The sequence below is a fragment of the Vicugna pacos genome, chromosome 13, assembly GCF_048564905.1.
Source record: "Vicugna pacos chromosome 13, VicPac4, whole genome shotgun sequence".
Lineage (NCBI taxonomy): Eukaryota > Metazoa > Chordata > Mammalia > Artiodactyla > Camelidae > Vicugna > Vicugna pacos.
Genome location: NC_132999.1, coordinates 17,641,332 through 17,658,780, shown reverse-complemented (window position 1 = coordinate 17,658,780; position 17,449 = coordinate 17,641,332). Strand labels below are relative to the sequence as shown.

The window sequence follows — 17,449 nt, the reverse complement described above, 5'->3', positions numbered from 1 at the left end:
GAATAGGAGCAGTTTTGACATCAGACAGATCTACCTTGTTTTTTCAGGGGTCAAAATTGCAGGTGAATCTGTATCATTCATCATTGCCAGAGGGACATCTGCATGATCAAGTCTAGCACACTGACAACATCAGCAATTAGTCAGCCATTTTTTACCAACTTCTTTTCTTCTTTGGAGACTTACACTGCCCAACTTGATAATGCCAGTTTTAACACAGCACTGCAGTAAAGCTGTGGTCAGTGGCTATGTACTGGGCTTCTGCAAAACCCGAGAGAGAAGTATTCAGCCAAGGAATGACCCCTACCCTAGACATTAAATACACTCTGTTACCTCTGATCTTGATATCACCCTGACTTGATCTCCCGAGGCTCAAAATATCCCCCTTTTCTGTTATCTCTTAAGGCCCCATCAGGACTCATTAATTTAGGATGCAAACGAGAGGCCAGCGAGACCTGAGCTCAGCTTGTGACCAAATGGGGGCAAGCTGATCATCCACATCAGTCACCTGGTTGAAAGGCCAGTAATGGAAGTCCAGCTGCAGAGCCTCAAATGTAGGGGCTTTATCTTCCCCATTTATGAATTGAATTGGGTTGAATTACTTCAGGGCTCCTTTGAACTTGAAATTCCAAGTCTTTGTTAATAATTGTCTGATTCTGTTACTCCCACCTCAAAAACTTTCAGGGGCTTGTCATTACCCGGAGAATAAAGTTCAAACAGCTTGGCATTTCAGGCTGTCCACTCAGACACCCGAATATCACTGCTTCCACGTACTTGGTTCAGGGTCCAACGAGAGGATAACCAAAATTAACCTTCCCGCCCCTTGACCAACAACAGCGTGGTGTCTATACCTCTAACTGCAGCACTGGATCCTTTTGTTTGGAGGTTAACATGACGTTTTTCTCCTCAACTAGTCTGTAACTCAGGTTACTGTCTGTATGGCTTTGAACATGTAATGTCATCTCTGAGTTTTAGTGTCCTCGTCTGTGAGGAGGTAATAGTCTGCATTTTATGTTGTCGTGAAGATGGAATGAGAGACCATAAGTAAAGCACCTAGCATCATATGTGGTGCTTCATAAATACTCAATATGTTAGCAATGTCATATTGCAAGAGATTAGAAAAAATGTACTTTTTGGTTGCTACTAGCTACTGTGAATGTCTTTTATACAGAACTCTTGGTCTCAAAACTATCCATAAATTTGCACTACTCTAGGCTTTTTTCTTTTCTCTCCTCTTTCTACATATTTCCCCTTTAGAAATAAGTTTTAAAAGGCAGAGCTTCAGAGTACTGTTTCTTGAAGTGTCTTCAGGATATGAGTCTTTACAGATGATCTCTGGGGAGAAAATTATGCCATAGTAATAGTTCCTTTCTTGGAGATTAATAATGCATATTAATATAGTAAAGACTCAGAGAAGACATAGTTAGGAAATTTCTTTGTTTAATTTCGTGTTTTCCCTTTTTTTTTTTTTGGCCCTTGAAAACTCTTTCATCATGAAATTGATTAATATCTGGGATAGTCAGGACTTCCTAGAGTAATATATTTCTAGTTTCAAGCAAATGGTAAGATTATATTTCTCTGATCTTTTAAGTTGGGTGTGGCCATGTGACATTTTAGCAAATAAAATGGAGTGGAGGTGACATGTGTCACTTCTACCTGGCATTTAAGGATCGGCGCATGATTCCCCAGTTGTACTTCCCTCCTGCCTTATTGACCAACAACATTCCTGATGATGGAGTCTGGTCTCTGAGTCAAAACAACAGGGAGCAGGGACACCTGCTATCCTGTAATGAACATGTAATGTGAATGAGAAATAACTTCTTACCATTTAAAGAGATTTGGCAATAATTGGTTGTAGCAACATAATGGCTTATTCTGACTAGTATAATTAGCTTATAGTTATTTACATCTTGCAGATGGACAGAATGTTTATGTGATCCAAAGCAAAGTAAGATGAGTTATTTGGCCTTAACAGTTGGTGCTAGTTACCACACTCTCAGTATGATTGATTATATGAAGGTCTGCTATTAACATGAACCAAAATTCCAAATTAATGACCAGACAGTGGATGCAGTAAATCTTTCACCTATATACTGTTTGTCAAGGAACTATGGCCACAAGAATGCTTCTTAGATGGTACTGGGACAGATTGGCATCAGAGTTGTAAGTACTGCCTGCAACATCAGGTTTGGGGAATCTTACCTCATTTTTGCCTTTTAACATCTATGTGACCTTAGGAAATACTTAATCTCTCTGAATCTCAATTTCTTCATTTGTAAAATGTGGATAATAATACTGACTTCATGAGGGGGGTTGTCAAGATTAAATCATACCACGAATGCTGATCAAGAGTCTCTAGAACAAACAGAACTTTCAACAGACTGATCATTTATGGTAATCATAATGATGGTAATTCTACCAAATAATACACTGCACCATAGTAGTCTTCGTGTTAGAATGATAGTGTTTTAGTATCACCACTGTAGTTTCTAGATAAGAGAGCTTGAGAAAGTAATTTAAACTTTATTCGAGTTTCTAATTTGTAACATGGAAGAATATCCAGGATCAAATGAAACAAGTTTCATCATAGCACTGATAAATTATAAAGCATGCCAATATAGCTATTTGATGGTGATGATGACTATGAGATCACTGTACAGATTCGTGAGCAAATGCTAATTCATTTTTATTATTTTGAACACAGAGTCAGTACTGCTCATCCTTGGCCAAGATTCATACTTACTGCTTCTAGAGGGTGTTTTCCTCACAGGGCACCACTATGCACCCAGCTAGTCTTGTGGGTCATTCACGACTCCTCATGCTCCACGCTTCTCCGGCTGACTCCTCCATCCACACACATCCATTAACTCACCCAGTCTTCGGTTCTATCTCTTCAGTTTCCCTGCGATCCGCCCGTTGTTCTCTATCCCCCGAGCTGTGAACTCAGCTTTCATTTAGATGCTTTGCAATGGCCTCTCACTTGGCCCTACACTTCTCATCAATCCATTCTCCACACGGCTGCCACAGTGAGCTTTCTAAAACACGTGATTGTTACCCACCCTTAAAATTCTTTTTTTTTTTTACATTTTTTTGATTCATAATCATTTTACAGTGTTGTGTCAAATTCCAGTGTTCAGCACAATTTTTCAGTCATTCATGGACATATACACACTCATTGTCACATTTTTTTCTCTGTGATTTATCGTAACATTTTGTGTATATTTCCCTGTGCTATACAGTGTAATCTTGTTTATCTATTCTACAATTTTGAAATCCCAGTCTATCCCTTCCCACCCTCTACCCCCACCCCCCGGTAACCACAAGTCTGTATTCTCTGTCCATGAGTCTATTTCTGTCCTGTATTTATGCTTTGCTTTTGTTTGTTTGTTTATTTTTGTTTTTTAGATTCCACATATGAGCGATCTCATATGGTATTTTTCTTTCTCTTTCTGGCTCCTTAAAATTCTTCAATGGTTTCTTATTTTCTTCAAGGAAAAAAAAAATCAAAATCCCCTTCACATGGCCTACTTTCATGATCTGGCCTCTGTTTACCTGTGATGGCTTAGATACCCTCAAACTCCAAATGGTCCATCTGTTCCAAACATCTCATAGGTTTTTGAAAAGCCCATGTTCTCTCTCTCTCAAGGCTTTTGCAATGCTGTTTTCTTCATCTAAAATGCCCTTTCCTCCACTCTTTAAAACTGGTTAACTTCTACTCTACAAGTACCTATAGAACCAACATTGAAATACCTTTTATCTAGATAATTTTGTATAATTTTGTGGATAAAAATTTCTTACCATCCATTTTAGTGACTTTTAAAATGCCTTATCAATAAGAATTAAATGAGCGGCTGAAAATGTTTTTATAATAATCTTAGAAACAATAATTAAAATTTAAAGCTTCATTTTATATGGACAGAGCAGCTATTTTCTTTTTATGTTTTTGTTGTAATTTGGGGCTTTTAGAAATTGTTAAAAATGACAAAATAATCAGAATATGTGTAATAATTTAGAAAATGTAATAAAACTATTATCAGTCAGCTATGATGTAAGACCCCGAAAGTGTCTGGGATCCTTTGTTCTTCCTGGTATGACGGCATCACGTCTTTTAATAGCTGGCTCATTCAACACATTTTTCATGAGTTGTTCTGGACGCTATGCGTCCTCAATTTAAAAAACAAAAAAAAAATTTTCGTTTTATAAGATCCGTAAGCCTGTTTTTATATGTTCCAACTTAATGGGCATGTTCTGCTTTCTGTTTAACCCAAGAATTAGTTTCATGTAAACCGTTAGCCTTTTAGTTTTATCACCAACTGAGTATGCCAACCTAAGCAAATGAAGGCTGATAGCTTAGTAAATGTTCTATGGATCTGAGGGTGCATTTGGACATTGCACTAAATCCTGGACAAACAAGACATGAAGCCCAGATGTATAAAGGAACAAATGAGGTCATAAGCACAGTCTGTATCTTCCGCAGGAGGAGTGGGGCCTTGGCAAGGACCCAGCCAGCGGCTAAGGGCAAAGAGGTTCTCAGACCAAGAAGTAGGGATGTGGTCTAGGAGAATCAGAATGAGAACTACTATTTTTGAGCACCTACTTCATACCAGGCATTTTGCTAAGTGCTTTACATTGGAGGAAAATTAGGCCCCAAACCATCAGCGGGAGCACAATCTCATAAAGCAGCCGCAATACTCACCTAAAGAAATTGATCATAGATTCGTTTTTAGTTTTTGTCTTGGGTTGAGGGGGGTTGATTTTTTATTGTTATAGAACAAAACAAGAGCTACAACCTATGTTTAGCAACTTCAAGGCTCATATTATGTTCTACGTATTTTCTACCATTAGAATGTTTTACCCTCTGTGATGTTAAAACATTTTGTTAGGATATTGAGGAAATCATACTTAAAATATTAGATCTTGTTATAATATGGGGCAAGCATGAAGCCAACACTTCTTCCATTAATTTGATCATTCATTCACTCAATAAATATTTGCTGCAATAACTTCTCTGTGGAGGAAATGTTCTGGGTATTAAACACACAGTAGTGAGCAAAACACTAGACCCACAGTCCCTACTCTCAAGGAGCTTACAGCCTAGGGCAGGGGGCAGACACCAAGCAAGTGACCACACAAATATTCAGCACAGAGGGTATGAATCTCAATTCAGAAACTCAGGTATCCAAGAAATAGGTTTTCTGTAATTCAGTTTCTAACTCCAAGTCTTCATTCCACCCAGCTGGCAGAAACAAACAACACACAGAAAAAGTTAGCATCAGTATCTCTCAGAGTTGGTTTGTTTCCATTTCCGAAAACGTAAGTCTGGCATCTCACTCTGTGCCAAGACCCTTCTATCCTCAAAGCGTTGCTTCTTGCTGGGTTGTTAACCATCCTCAGTGGCCTGGCTTTTCCACTTCCTTCTTTGCTGCTTCTGCAGATCACTCGTTGCATGGAGAATGGTTTTTCTGAGGTTGACTGTGGTCCCTCCAAGTCTTACTACTTCCTGAACGGTGCTTTTTTAAGAGATGGACGTGGGTCCCCTCTGCTCTATGGATCCACAGGCCTCTCTCTTTTCTCATTCCCCATCCCCTCCAGCCTCACAGAAATTTCACATTTCCCTTCATGTTCCAAGATACTTGGAGCAAATTTAGCATGACTGGGTGGTAGGTCCTGTAGAAGGGAGCATCAATAGTGCTCTCCTGAGCAGATGAGCTGTGAACTGAGATCTGAAGGGCAAGTAAAGACTAAACACAATGATGGGGAGTGAGGAGAAGTGGGCAGAATGCTCCTAGCAGAAGAGGTCTACCTGGCAAGGTCTAATGGCAGGAAAATAAACTGAGAAAAACTAAGTTATAAGCATAAAACCTAAATTATAGAAGAATACATACTCATGTTTTGATGTATGAGACCTCAGCAAACCACATAGACATTAACCATTTATTATAATTTACTACCGCAGTAGTGGAAAATGTGTAAGAACTGTTCAAAGCCTTGGGTTTGAGTTCAAGCCTGACCAGTCACCAGCTCCATGGTCTTTGGTAAATTATATCACCTCTTTAAGCCTTAATTATATCATCTGGAAGATAGGAATTACGGTAATAATACAATGGCTTAACCTATATGTCTCATTGGATTGCTGTAATGTGGCGATGGGCATGAAGGCGTTTTGTAAACTGCAAAGAACTTTAACGTGTACTGTTACGAGCGTGTTGATAACAATCTACTCACAGCTCAAAATTTTCTTTTAGAGAGACTCTTATTGAGATAAAGTGGCAAATACTAAGTTTCTACTCCTCATTTATAATTGTATGTAACTACACAGAGGTGAATCAAATGAACACACTAGATAGGATACACAACTATACACTAGTGAATACAGTCTTCCTTCCCTAAAGAAATTGAAAGAGCAGGTAACAATTTACCCTCAGACAACAATAAGTTCTATATGAGATGCTTTGTTGAGAATGACCAAATGAAACAATGAACCTAGCACAAAATAGGAGCCTACAGTGAGCCCAGTCACCACTCCCTCCTTACGCTCTTAACTAGCCCATTGGCATTGCATGTGTGTGTGTATGTGTGTGTTTAAGGATAAAATGAGATGGCAACAACTGAGCAGAATTCTCATTCAATTATTAAAACTTAATGGTAAACTCTACATTATATGTCATTAAGAAGTGCAAATTAAAACAGTGAGGTACCACTGCATACCTATTAGAATAGCCAAAAGTTGAAACACTGATAATAACAAAGCTGATGAGGATGGAGCAACAGGAACTCTCATGCATTGCTGGTGGGAATGAAGAATGGTACAGCCACTTTGGAGGACAGTTCAGGGTTTTTCTGTTTTGTTTTGTTTTTTGTTCTTTACAAAACTAAACATACTCTTACCATATGATTCCGCAATAACACTCCTTGGTATTTTCTCAAAAAGTTGAAAACTTACCCCACATAAAAACCTGTACGTGGATGTTTATAGCAACTTTACTCATAATGGCCAAAATTTAGAAGCAACCAAGTATCCTTCAGTAGGTGAATGATAAGCTGGGGTACATCCAGACAATGGAATATTATTCAGCACTAAAAAGGAATGTGCTATAATGCCAGGAGCAGACATGGAAGAAGCTCAAATTCATATTACTAAATGAAAGAAGCCAATCTGAAAAGGCTACATGTTGTTATGATTCTATATGATGGAACAGGTTCAGTTCATGATCCAAGAATAATAAAATAGGTCTATTTTTTCATTTAGGCTTGATGAGCAATGACAGTAGAATATGTACAAAATTTTAAAGATCAAAAATTTATAATAAAAAGAAACACATTTTTCAATTAAATTTTTATTTTGCCATCCAAGCTGCTATGGGAAGTCCAAACGTTTTAAAAAGACAAAAAAGTTAATGACTTACACAAGTAGAAAAATATATCAGCCTTATAACCTGACCTAAGCTTTCAGTCCACCTAAAAACTGCCTCACTTTTGTGTAAAGGATGGTGTCAAAGAAATGGATTGTGAAGATGTGGATACTTGTAAAAGGTAGTCCCCACTGTTGCAATGAGTCCATTCTCAGTTTTTAATATATGTTATTTTTCAGACAGTTAAGTGAGTTTTAAGTGCCTTATCCTCTCATCTCCACTTAGAATGGTTTATAGCACAGGCCATACTGTCCTATGGTCTCAAGACTTGTTAAAACAAACAGCACGGAACACTTTTAGCATTCTATATTTGGAGGAGTTGCTGTCCCCCACCCCTCCTATTTCCACAAGCTTGCTCTAGAACCCTTCACAAAATAACATCCTGATGCAAATAATCAGGGACTTTCTATTTTCTCTCTGGGCCCACTTAAGAGCAGATTCTGGACACGTAGAGGAGGGTGCCCTGATGTGTCCTAAACTAACTCTTCTCACTGAATTGGGAGTGTGGTGCCTGTGGCCAGAGAGTGCAATTCTGACATTTGCTGTCATATCTTTTGCTTGTTAAATAGTCTAACAAAGTTCTATAGCTTCAGATTTAAGAGGATAAAATTCTTATTTAAAATTGGGTATGTGAAACCAATATTCTTATAATACTAACATCTGCAAAATTCATAAATCCTGGAAAACAGAGCTAAGAAAGCAGAAGATTTAAAAGTCTATGGAACTTTGTCTTAATAAAGATCCTAGTTTAAGTAATTCTAGTAATTTCCAAGCTTTGCTTCTAAAGGAGTAACAATTTTCTAACCTATCTGGACATTTTATAAGTACATATAATGTACTTATATGTACTTGGAATATGACTAAGGAAAAGAATAGGAATACGTTTCAAAAAATTAAGGAAAACCCAACAAAACTCTTACAATTAGCTTAAATGACAAACTAATCACATTTCTCTGAAATAAAAGTTCATGAAATTTATATTAAATTCTGATGGACATTATACATCAAATGTATATTTTGTTTTCTAAAATCAAAATCCCAGTTTACTGCGTACATACCAGACTATTGGATATTAAACACTGTTCCTTTAAACAGCAACAAAAAATATACTACTGATGATGAATTATGCTTTGACTTGACTTGGGCTGAAGCAAATTTTCTATTACATCTCCCTAAAGAGAAAAAAAAGGTCACATAATTACAATGCAATAAAATACAAATTAAAAGGTAAAGTAGTCTCTTAAATGCCATTCACAATTTATAAGCTAGTGATACACATATAAAGGGCATCCAGTAAGACTGTAAAAAGGAAACAAACCAAGGTAAGCTGAAATAATAGCATTTACTTCCTAGTATGAATCTGCTTTTTCCTATGAGAGACTCTCTTAATGAAGTTTGATAAACAATTTTATAAGGATTCAGTAAAGGGACAATTTTGGCAGCATCTGTTTAGCCTTAATGTTTAAACCTCAGTTTTCTCATCTGTAAAATAACTTTTAGTCATAATGGTTTCTTAAGCCCTTTCCTGATCTGTAGTGCTTGATTTAGAGAGAGTAAAATGTCTGAATTTCTATGTGGGTTTTGTATTTCATTTAATAATAATGATCTTGGTACTAAAGAGATAAATGATCATATATAAGAGAATGAAACTAAGGATGGGAGGTGGATTTTCAAGAAATACATAGACAGGAATTGGAAGAAGACTGGAATTTTCTCTAACATAATAAAGGTGATCTTGAGGAAATCACTGATATTTGGGAATCCTAAGTTTTCTTGAGTGTATAATGGAAATATTAACATCCACTTCTAAAGATTGTTCTAAGAGGTAGATGTGCTAACACAGGTGATAGTGTTTTATAAACTTGATAATATTCTGTAAGTCAGTTCCTCTCTTTTAGTCTATACTATACTCTCTTCAGCACTTCTCCATCCTTTAAGCCCTGACACATCAAATCAGTTGCCAAGTTGCTTCTCAAACGTACCTCTTTCTAGTTCAGTCTCTCACTTGGACAAACGTAGTGGATCACTACTGCAATTTCTTCACTGTTGTAGTCTTAGTGCCTAAAACAGACCCTGTCACGTAGCCCCTATTCCATAAATAATCTATTGAATAAATGGTCTATTTTTCCTGTCTTCAGTGTCTCTCAGCATTAATTTATATAAATTTTTTATTTTTTTATTTAAACTTTTTATTGTACTTGATGTACAAAATTATGTAAAGTTATAGATGTACAATATAGTGATTCATAATTTCTAAAGATTATACTCTATTTATACTTGTAAAATGTTGTGTTGCTTGTATGTTTATATTTCTTGAAGATTTCACTTATCTTTTTATTTTTCCTTTAATCTGGGGGGGAAAAAAGTTAAGCACTCAAAGTATAGAGGAAAAGATGGCTAACATGCGTATACTGAAAGGTAAGAGTAGAAATGGTATCAAGGCGTGATTCTCTACCAGCTGTCTCCAGAAAAGAAGATGCTTTGTGCAACGCTCCATTGAAATTGGCTTCTGCCAAGTACTTAAACCATAATTCTGTTCAATGTAAAACTTAGGCCCCTGGCAACCAAACCCTGTTGTACCAGGAGAGTTGGTGCTGCAACAATAAATGCTAATAGCAGCTAGCTATATTGCAAAGCTATCATTGCAAGGCTTGGACCTGACTCCCTGTTCATGTCAGGCATCAGGCTGATGTTAACACTAACCATGACCCCTGAGTTGGTAGGATAGGGCAGGAGCCAATGTTCTGCTGTGTCCTTTCACAATAATATTCTGGTTCTTGATCACATTGGGAGGGTCCAGAATTTCAGAAATCATGTCACTTAAAACCTCCATAGCCCAAAGCTGAAAGTCCTTCTCCTGCTTTGCAAGGCCACAAAGGGTGATGGGCAGTGAGGCTATGAGGGGGTGTTGTGGTCCTAAAACTGCTATTAATCCTTTCTCCATGGGTTTTCCTCAATGAACTTCGCTCCACACACGAGATGCATGTACTGTCTGGGACTTTACCTTTGTAAAATACATATCTACCCCAAATCAACAAACGTCACCTTTGCCTTGAATATTTTTTAATAAAAGAAATAAAACTTCACTGATAAAGTTGAAGTTCTCTTTGCACCCCTCCCCACTCCTTTTCTTCTCTATCTTTCACTTCCAGAGGCATCCTTTATCATGAATTTGCTGCACATCTTTCCTGTATAGTGAAATCATTACTTCCAAAATTTTGATCCCCTCTTGGTTAAAATTAATGCAGAAATTATAGGTCATAATGTTACTTGATAAGACATTTTGATAGGAAATAATAGCTTGACATGAATTACTTTGAGACTTCAAATTATTATTATAACTGTTCTCTGAAAAGCTAAGGTGGAAGTGAATCAGTTAAGCCTGTGGTTAGCTGTAAGTAACATAAAACTTGATTAATAATTTTTTGTTTAATTTCTCAGAAGTATAACCCTGAACTCTTAAAATATAATGACCAAAAAGAATGAAGAACTTATTTGCATCAAGAAACAATTTATTTACCAACATATAGAATAATTTGTTAAAATTTTGTTCATCAGCATTGAAGTCAATAACACACACACACACACGTTTGTCAAAAACATTCAGAATCTCTAGGCTTAGCCTTCTGCTTACAGAGTATATTGCTCAAAATAAAAGATATCTCTAACTGATTTAAATCTAAACACAAAAATGAAACATGTTTCTTTCAACATTTCAGTCTATATTCTTTACTTCTACTAACAATAAATATGCCCACTAAAGGACACAGTTCTGATTTTTGTGTTTAAGTAATATTACATAAATCATAACATATTGCATTTACCTTCTTACAATTTGCTTTTGTCACTCAACACTGTTTTTTTTTAAGATTTACTCAAAAATTGTCATATTGACACATTGAAATATACATCATTTAAAGTCTATATTATAGTCACTCCTGTGAATGTGCCATATTTTATTTATCCAGTCTTCCACTGATGATCATTTAGGATGTTTCCAATTTATCAATATAGAAACAAGGCTGTTATGAACATTCTTTTCTCATTAGTATGTCTTTCAGACCCTTAGCAACAAATTAAACAAAGCCCTGGGAGATATGCAGAATCCAAACAGATGTCATTTCAGCATCCATAACAATTACAGTCCTATCAGATAGGAGGCTGTAGTGATTTAGGATTAATGATACAGTAAATAAGTGAGTTGAAATCAATCAACAGATGCAGCAACACATGCAGATATGCAGACTTCAATGAGAAGATGGAAGATGCAGGTAATATATAACTATACTTGAGGAGACATGGGCTTTGAGACTACACCATTCGGAGAGCAGTGACAAAACAGCCGTAAAACAGGGCTCAGCCTGGCAGCCAAGGTTGTCAGGCAAATGCCCTTAAATGTCTGCCGTCAGTATGTATCAGCCAGTTGGGGAAATAATCTCCGAAACTACTTTTTGTTTCATTTGTTTCTTTATTGGAAAAAATTACTTTTACCCTAAGAAGAATAAGAATTGTGTATTGAAATAATGCAGCAAATCAAACAGGTAATTGTAATATTTCTGTATTAAGGAATTTGTACACACTTGATATATTGAGAATTCATTATGTGTGAGAATTTGTCATACTAGATTTTCTAACAGACAAATTTGTGAGTCTAATTTATATGTGTGTTTGGGTAACTGATTTAGACTTGTAATCCATAGATTGAAATATTATTAATTTGTAAAGAGCACTGGAACATTTAAGAACATTTAAGACACAGCATATTCAATATTTTAAATTGATTAAATTAATAACAATTCATTAAGTGTCTGAGATGTGTTTGCCCTAAGACAACTGAAGGACTTAAAAATCCAACAGATAAAACTTATAAATGGAATTTAAAGGATTTAAGGAAATTTAATTGTTACAAAAGCTCACTTGAAAATATGTATTGAAATCTGCTGGACTTAATAAAATACATAATCTAAATGTAAGAACTTAAGTAAACTAAGTTTTTAAAAATTTTTGTAACATATTTGAATGTAAATGTTTTAAGTGAATCTAGACTGAGCAATATTCTCTGTGTACAAAAGAAACATAAAAAAAAAAACCACCTCAGGTTACTACATTATCTATGTCTCCTAATACACATGTGCAAAAGAATCTCTATTGTATCAATGGCTTATGAGGTATTGGAATTTTCAGTTTTATTGAATTGCTCTCCAGAGAGGCCATGCTAATTCATATTCTCATGGCCCTTGCATAAGGATTCCTAGTTCCTTACAACTCTGCTAATGCTTCATATTAGCTAACATTTTAATTTTTGTAAATCCAGAATCTTATACAATTTTAATTTCATATTTCTTCATTATTAGTGACAGTGAATGTTGCTTCACAAGTTTATTTGATAATCTAGTTTCCTCTTCTATGGGTTAATATTTTAGACATTTGCTCATTTAAAAAACTGAATTGTCCTCATTGTTTTGCAAGAGTTTTTCTTAATATATAATGGATATTAAATGTCTTCTATATATCTTGGAAATTTCTTCTTCCAATCTGTTTCTTTTAACTCAGCAAATGGAATCTTGAGCAGAAAATGTTAACTTTGACATAAAAATCATACAAAGAATAACAGGTTTATTGAGAGTTTACTATGTGCCAGTAATAGCTCTAACCACTTTGCACATATTAACTCAATCTTTCTAACAACCTTTGATTCTGGTACCAATATTATGTCCATTTTACCAAAAAAAGGAAAAGGAAACAAATTTTTTTTAATTAGGGGGTTGGGGGAGGTCTTTTAAAAAATCTATCCTTAACCTTAAATCATTAGGACATTATCTTGCATTTTATTTTAGGAATTTGTTTACTTTCACAGTCTTTAGTCTATTTGGAGTTCAACATTGTCCAAAATGTGAGATAGGAATCTTTTTTTTTCCCCAAATCACTTCTAGAATCATAAACCTTAAATGGCTTTCCATAATCTGTAAAATAAAGATCAAACTCCTCATCATGGCAGTCATACATTTTCCAGCTCAGAAATTACCCACCTGGCTCTTTTGTCGTTTTTCTCTCAAGCAATCTCTTTTACCAGTCAGAAAAATCAACTATATCCTTAAAGTGCCATGGACTTTTCAGTTCTATATCTCTGCTCAAGCCTTTCCCTCAGTCTGGAATAACAGTTCCACACTCTTGTCTACAAGGGAATATCCTGATCCTCCAAAACACAGTTGAAATTTAATCTCCTGTGTGAAAGCCTTCCCCAAAGCATTCTTGTTTTTCCTTTTTCTTCTTTCAAAAGTCAACTATTTTCCTGCTCTGTGCTTCTATAGGAGTTTGTTTATTATTTTGCTCTATATGCCTTGATTTTATTTCTTGAGCATATGTTGTTTCTTTCTTAGAAACCATATGTCCTTTGTTTGTAGGTTTGGTCATTCAGACATCTATTCGACATTGGCTGAATGCCTATTAGGTGCTAGCGCTGTGCTAGATGAATATACAAGTTTCTAAGCAGCTCAAACTAGGAAGAAAGAGATGTATACAAAATATTATCATCTCTATTGATAAGTTATTGTGGTACTTGATAGGTACTACGGATAAATACATATGATGAAAAGAATCAATATGCTAACGCTCACAGATTTCTCTTCTATCACTATCCCAATACATACTAACAAAAATTTCAGAACAACTCAAGTCCCCCTCTCCATTGCCCCAAGTTCAGAGCTTGTGGACAAGTTTTTGGAGCTCTTGTGGGATAGAACTGAAAGAATTACAGAGATTAAAAAGGGATGGATTTAGGCCTTTTAAGATTTGAGAGATATGGACAGAAGAAGAAAAAGGACTACTATGAATGATATATTTGGATTCATTTTAATGGTTTTTTGAGAGACAAATAAAGAGTAGAATTCTCTTTTAATTTCTTTTCACTGTTGAGCTATGTATCTTAGACAAGGTCAACTGTGGGCACAAACATCCCTATCCTGTTAAAATATCTTGTATTCAATGAATGTGTGAGAAATTGAAAATATTAAAATGTTTTATACCATGGAAAAAATAAGCCATTAAGGTTGCATTCCTCAGACTAGAATAAAATTATTATGTAAGGAGACCAATGCAGTTTGAAAAAAATTACTTTATGTAGTGTAATGATTTGTAACACAGATAAGTAAAAAGAAAGACTGAAATTCATCCATGATCTTACCCTTAAGAAATAATGCTTCTAATAAGTTGAATTTTTTCTCTAGTGTTTAAATGCATATTTATTCAACAAACATTTACTGGCTAACTACTATAAGCCAGACCCTGTAGTGGGCCACATGGATGTAGCCCAGAACAAAAGAGACAAAATTCGTTGTTTACATGGAGCTTGTAATCTAGCTGTGGGAGACAGGCAATAAACAAAATAAATCAATAAAGAATATGGTATATTCAAAGACAAGCATTATTAAGAAAAATAAGTCATGGAAGAGTATTGACTACAGAGTGTGGGGGAGAGTAGAGGTTGCAATTTTTTAAAAAAATGGCCAGGGAAGACTTCACAAAGAAAGTGATATTTAAGCAAAGACTCAGAATGGGTAGAGGAACAAATCCTGTGGATTTCATGTAGAGGGAATGACAAGCACAAAGTCCCAAGCAAGCTAGTATTTATGTAGGTGGGTATTTTCTGTTTGTTTGTTTATTTAACATTTACAGTCCATATGGTTGGGGTAGAATTCTACCTCCTACATGTAACCCAAATCCAACCAGCACATTTGACTTTCGTGGCCATATTTCCTTCTGGTTGGATATTTAGAGTGCTTCCTTTTTCTTTCTTTTTTTCTTTTCTTTTTCCCCTCATCCTATAACAAAATATGCTATATTTAATTTCTTTGACTGCCTTTATGAATATTTCTATAGAATAGAGTCCCCAAAGTGGATAATCCGTTCAGATTGCCAATTTCTTCCAAAGGGGTTATACCAGTTTTCATTTCAACCATCAGTGTAGGAGAGGACATATCTTATCAAATGTTTGCCAGTACTAAGTAGTACCATTAAAAAAAAACTTTGTCAATTTGATACATGAGCATGCCATCACATTTTAATGTAATAAATTTTTATTTCTTTGTTAGTGAGGTCGAATTTTAAAATATATTTACTAGCCTTTTCTTTGTGAATGAATTGTTTCTGACCATTAACCACTCTTCTATTGGAGCCTTAATGTTTTTTGTTATTGATTGTGCATATTTTTAGTATTCTAACATGCTGATTATGTTCACGGTACTATTTACCAAATTACTCCTTAAAACAGAAATTTAAACAACTGAAAAGCTATCTTGAAAATAATGGGCATCTATATGGCACATATACAATGGAATATTACTCAGCTGTAAAAAAAGAATAAAATTTTGCCATTTGCAACAACATGGATGGACCTGGAGAGTACTACACTTAGTGAAGTAAGTCAGATAGAGAAAGACTGTATGTTTTCACTGATATGTGGAATCTAAAAAATAAAACAAATGAATCAATGTAACAAAACAGAAATAGAATCAAAGATAACAGAGAACAAATTAGTGGTTACCAGAGGGGAGAGGGGTGGAGAGAGGAGCAAGCTAAGGGAAGGGGATTAAGAGGTACAAATTGTTGGGTATAAAATAAATAAGATACAAGGATATAATATACAGCAAACAGAATATACCCAATATTTTATAATAACTTTAAATTGAGTATAATCTAAAAAATATTGAATCGCTATGTTGTACATCTGATATGTAACATTGTAATTCAACTACACTTCAATTTAAAAATTTTTAAAAGTAAAAAATTAATTAATTTAATTAAAATAAGTTTTAAGAATAATGGACATCTAATGATACTGATTTGCTTCTCAAAGTTTTACAACAAAGTTTTGATATTTGAAGGTCAGAGTGTGGGAGTTGGATAATGCTAAACCAACAGAAGCAAATGCTTATTTCAGGAACATTGGATAATATCTAAAAATATTATTTCTTGTAGAAGTCTTTGCATATTTACAGTAAACAGTCCCAACCAAGGCGTAATTTTAAGTTCTTTCATATAACATTTATAATTACCCTGCTCAACAATGTTATTCTATCATTTTATAGATACAGAATATGAGGCTCAAAGAAAACAAGCCAAGCAGGTTCCATGCCTAGTAGGTAGCAACTCTTGGGACTTACGTTCTTTCCATTGTACCACACTTTAGATATTTAAGGAATATAAACTTCTTGTGTGACACAAAATTACAACTGAATAAAATCCTAAGATGACATAAAATTTTGACTATTGAGTCTTACCCGGCTAGATTCCAAACCAGTGGGCATATTTCTTAATTCATACACAGCAACTTGTCCATCACTGTCTCCCACCAGAAGGCAATCTGTTTGTTTGGCGAAGAGAACAGTTGTGAACTTGATTCCAGGGTTAGCAACATTCACAATCAGGGGGTCCAAACTGTAATGAAATACTTTATTTGTAAATTTAGTTACTGTTAATATGTTCTTTTTAGATACAGACTAAAAAAGTCTGAGATATTTTTTGTGATTTCATGTAACAAAAACCAGAAGCTTCTTTATGTGTTTCCAAAATCAAAATAACTGCTGCTCACTCCTTATTCAATTAAAACTTTCATTTTTTCAGTAAACTAATTTCAACTAGATAAATTAAAGCAATTCACAATTAAGATGTGAACTCATAATTTAAACTACTACAATGATTAATTTTATGTAGTAACTTGGATAAGCTATGGTACCCAGTTGTTGAGTCAAACATCAATCTACACATGGCTGTGAAGGTTTTTTTTAAGATATGATTAATTTAAATCAGTAGAATATGAATAAAGCAGATTACCCGCCACAAAGTGAGTAGGTTTAATCCAAATTGTTGATAGCGTTAAAAGAAAAGACTGAGGACCCTAAAGCGGAATAAAATTCTGTCTCCAGACTGCATTTGAACTCAAGACTGCAGTATGGACTCCTCTGATGGAGATTCCAGCTTGCCAGCCTGTCATGTAAACTTGGGACTTGCAGGCTCCACACAGGGAGATTTTTAAATCTCTC

General features: G+C 35.1%; 1 protein-coding gene across 2 annotated transcripts in view; it reads right to left on the bottom strand.

The window, feature by feature from the left end:
• Positions 1 to 8,368: 8,368 nt before the first annotated feature.
• Positions 8,369 to 17,449, bottom strand: part of DNAI4 (dynein axonemal intermediate chain 4) — a 77,680-nt gene continuing 68,599 nt past the window's right edge. For both annotated transcript variants that reach the window (XM_031683445.2, XM_072974243.1), the window contains 2 exons: positions 16,688 to 16,844; positions 8,369 to 8,581 (listed from right to left, as the gene is read on the bottom strand). In XM_031683445.2, the coding sequence (XP_031539305.1) occupies positions 8,519 to 8,581; positions 16,688 to 16,844 (220 nt within the window). In that variant the 3' untranslated portion in view covers positions 8,369 to 8,518. The remainder of the gene's footprint in view (positions 8,582 to 16,687; positions 16,845 to 17,449) is intronic.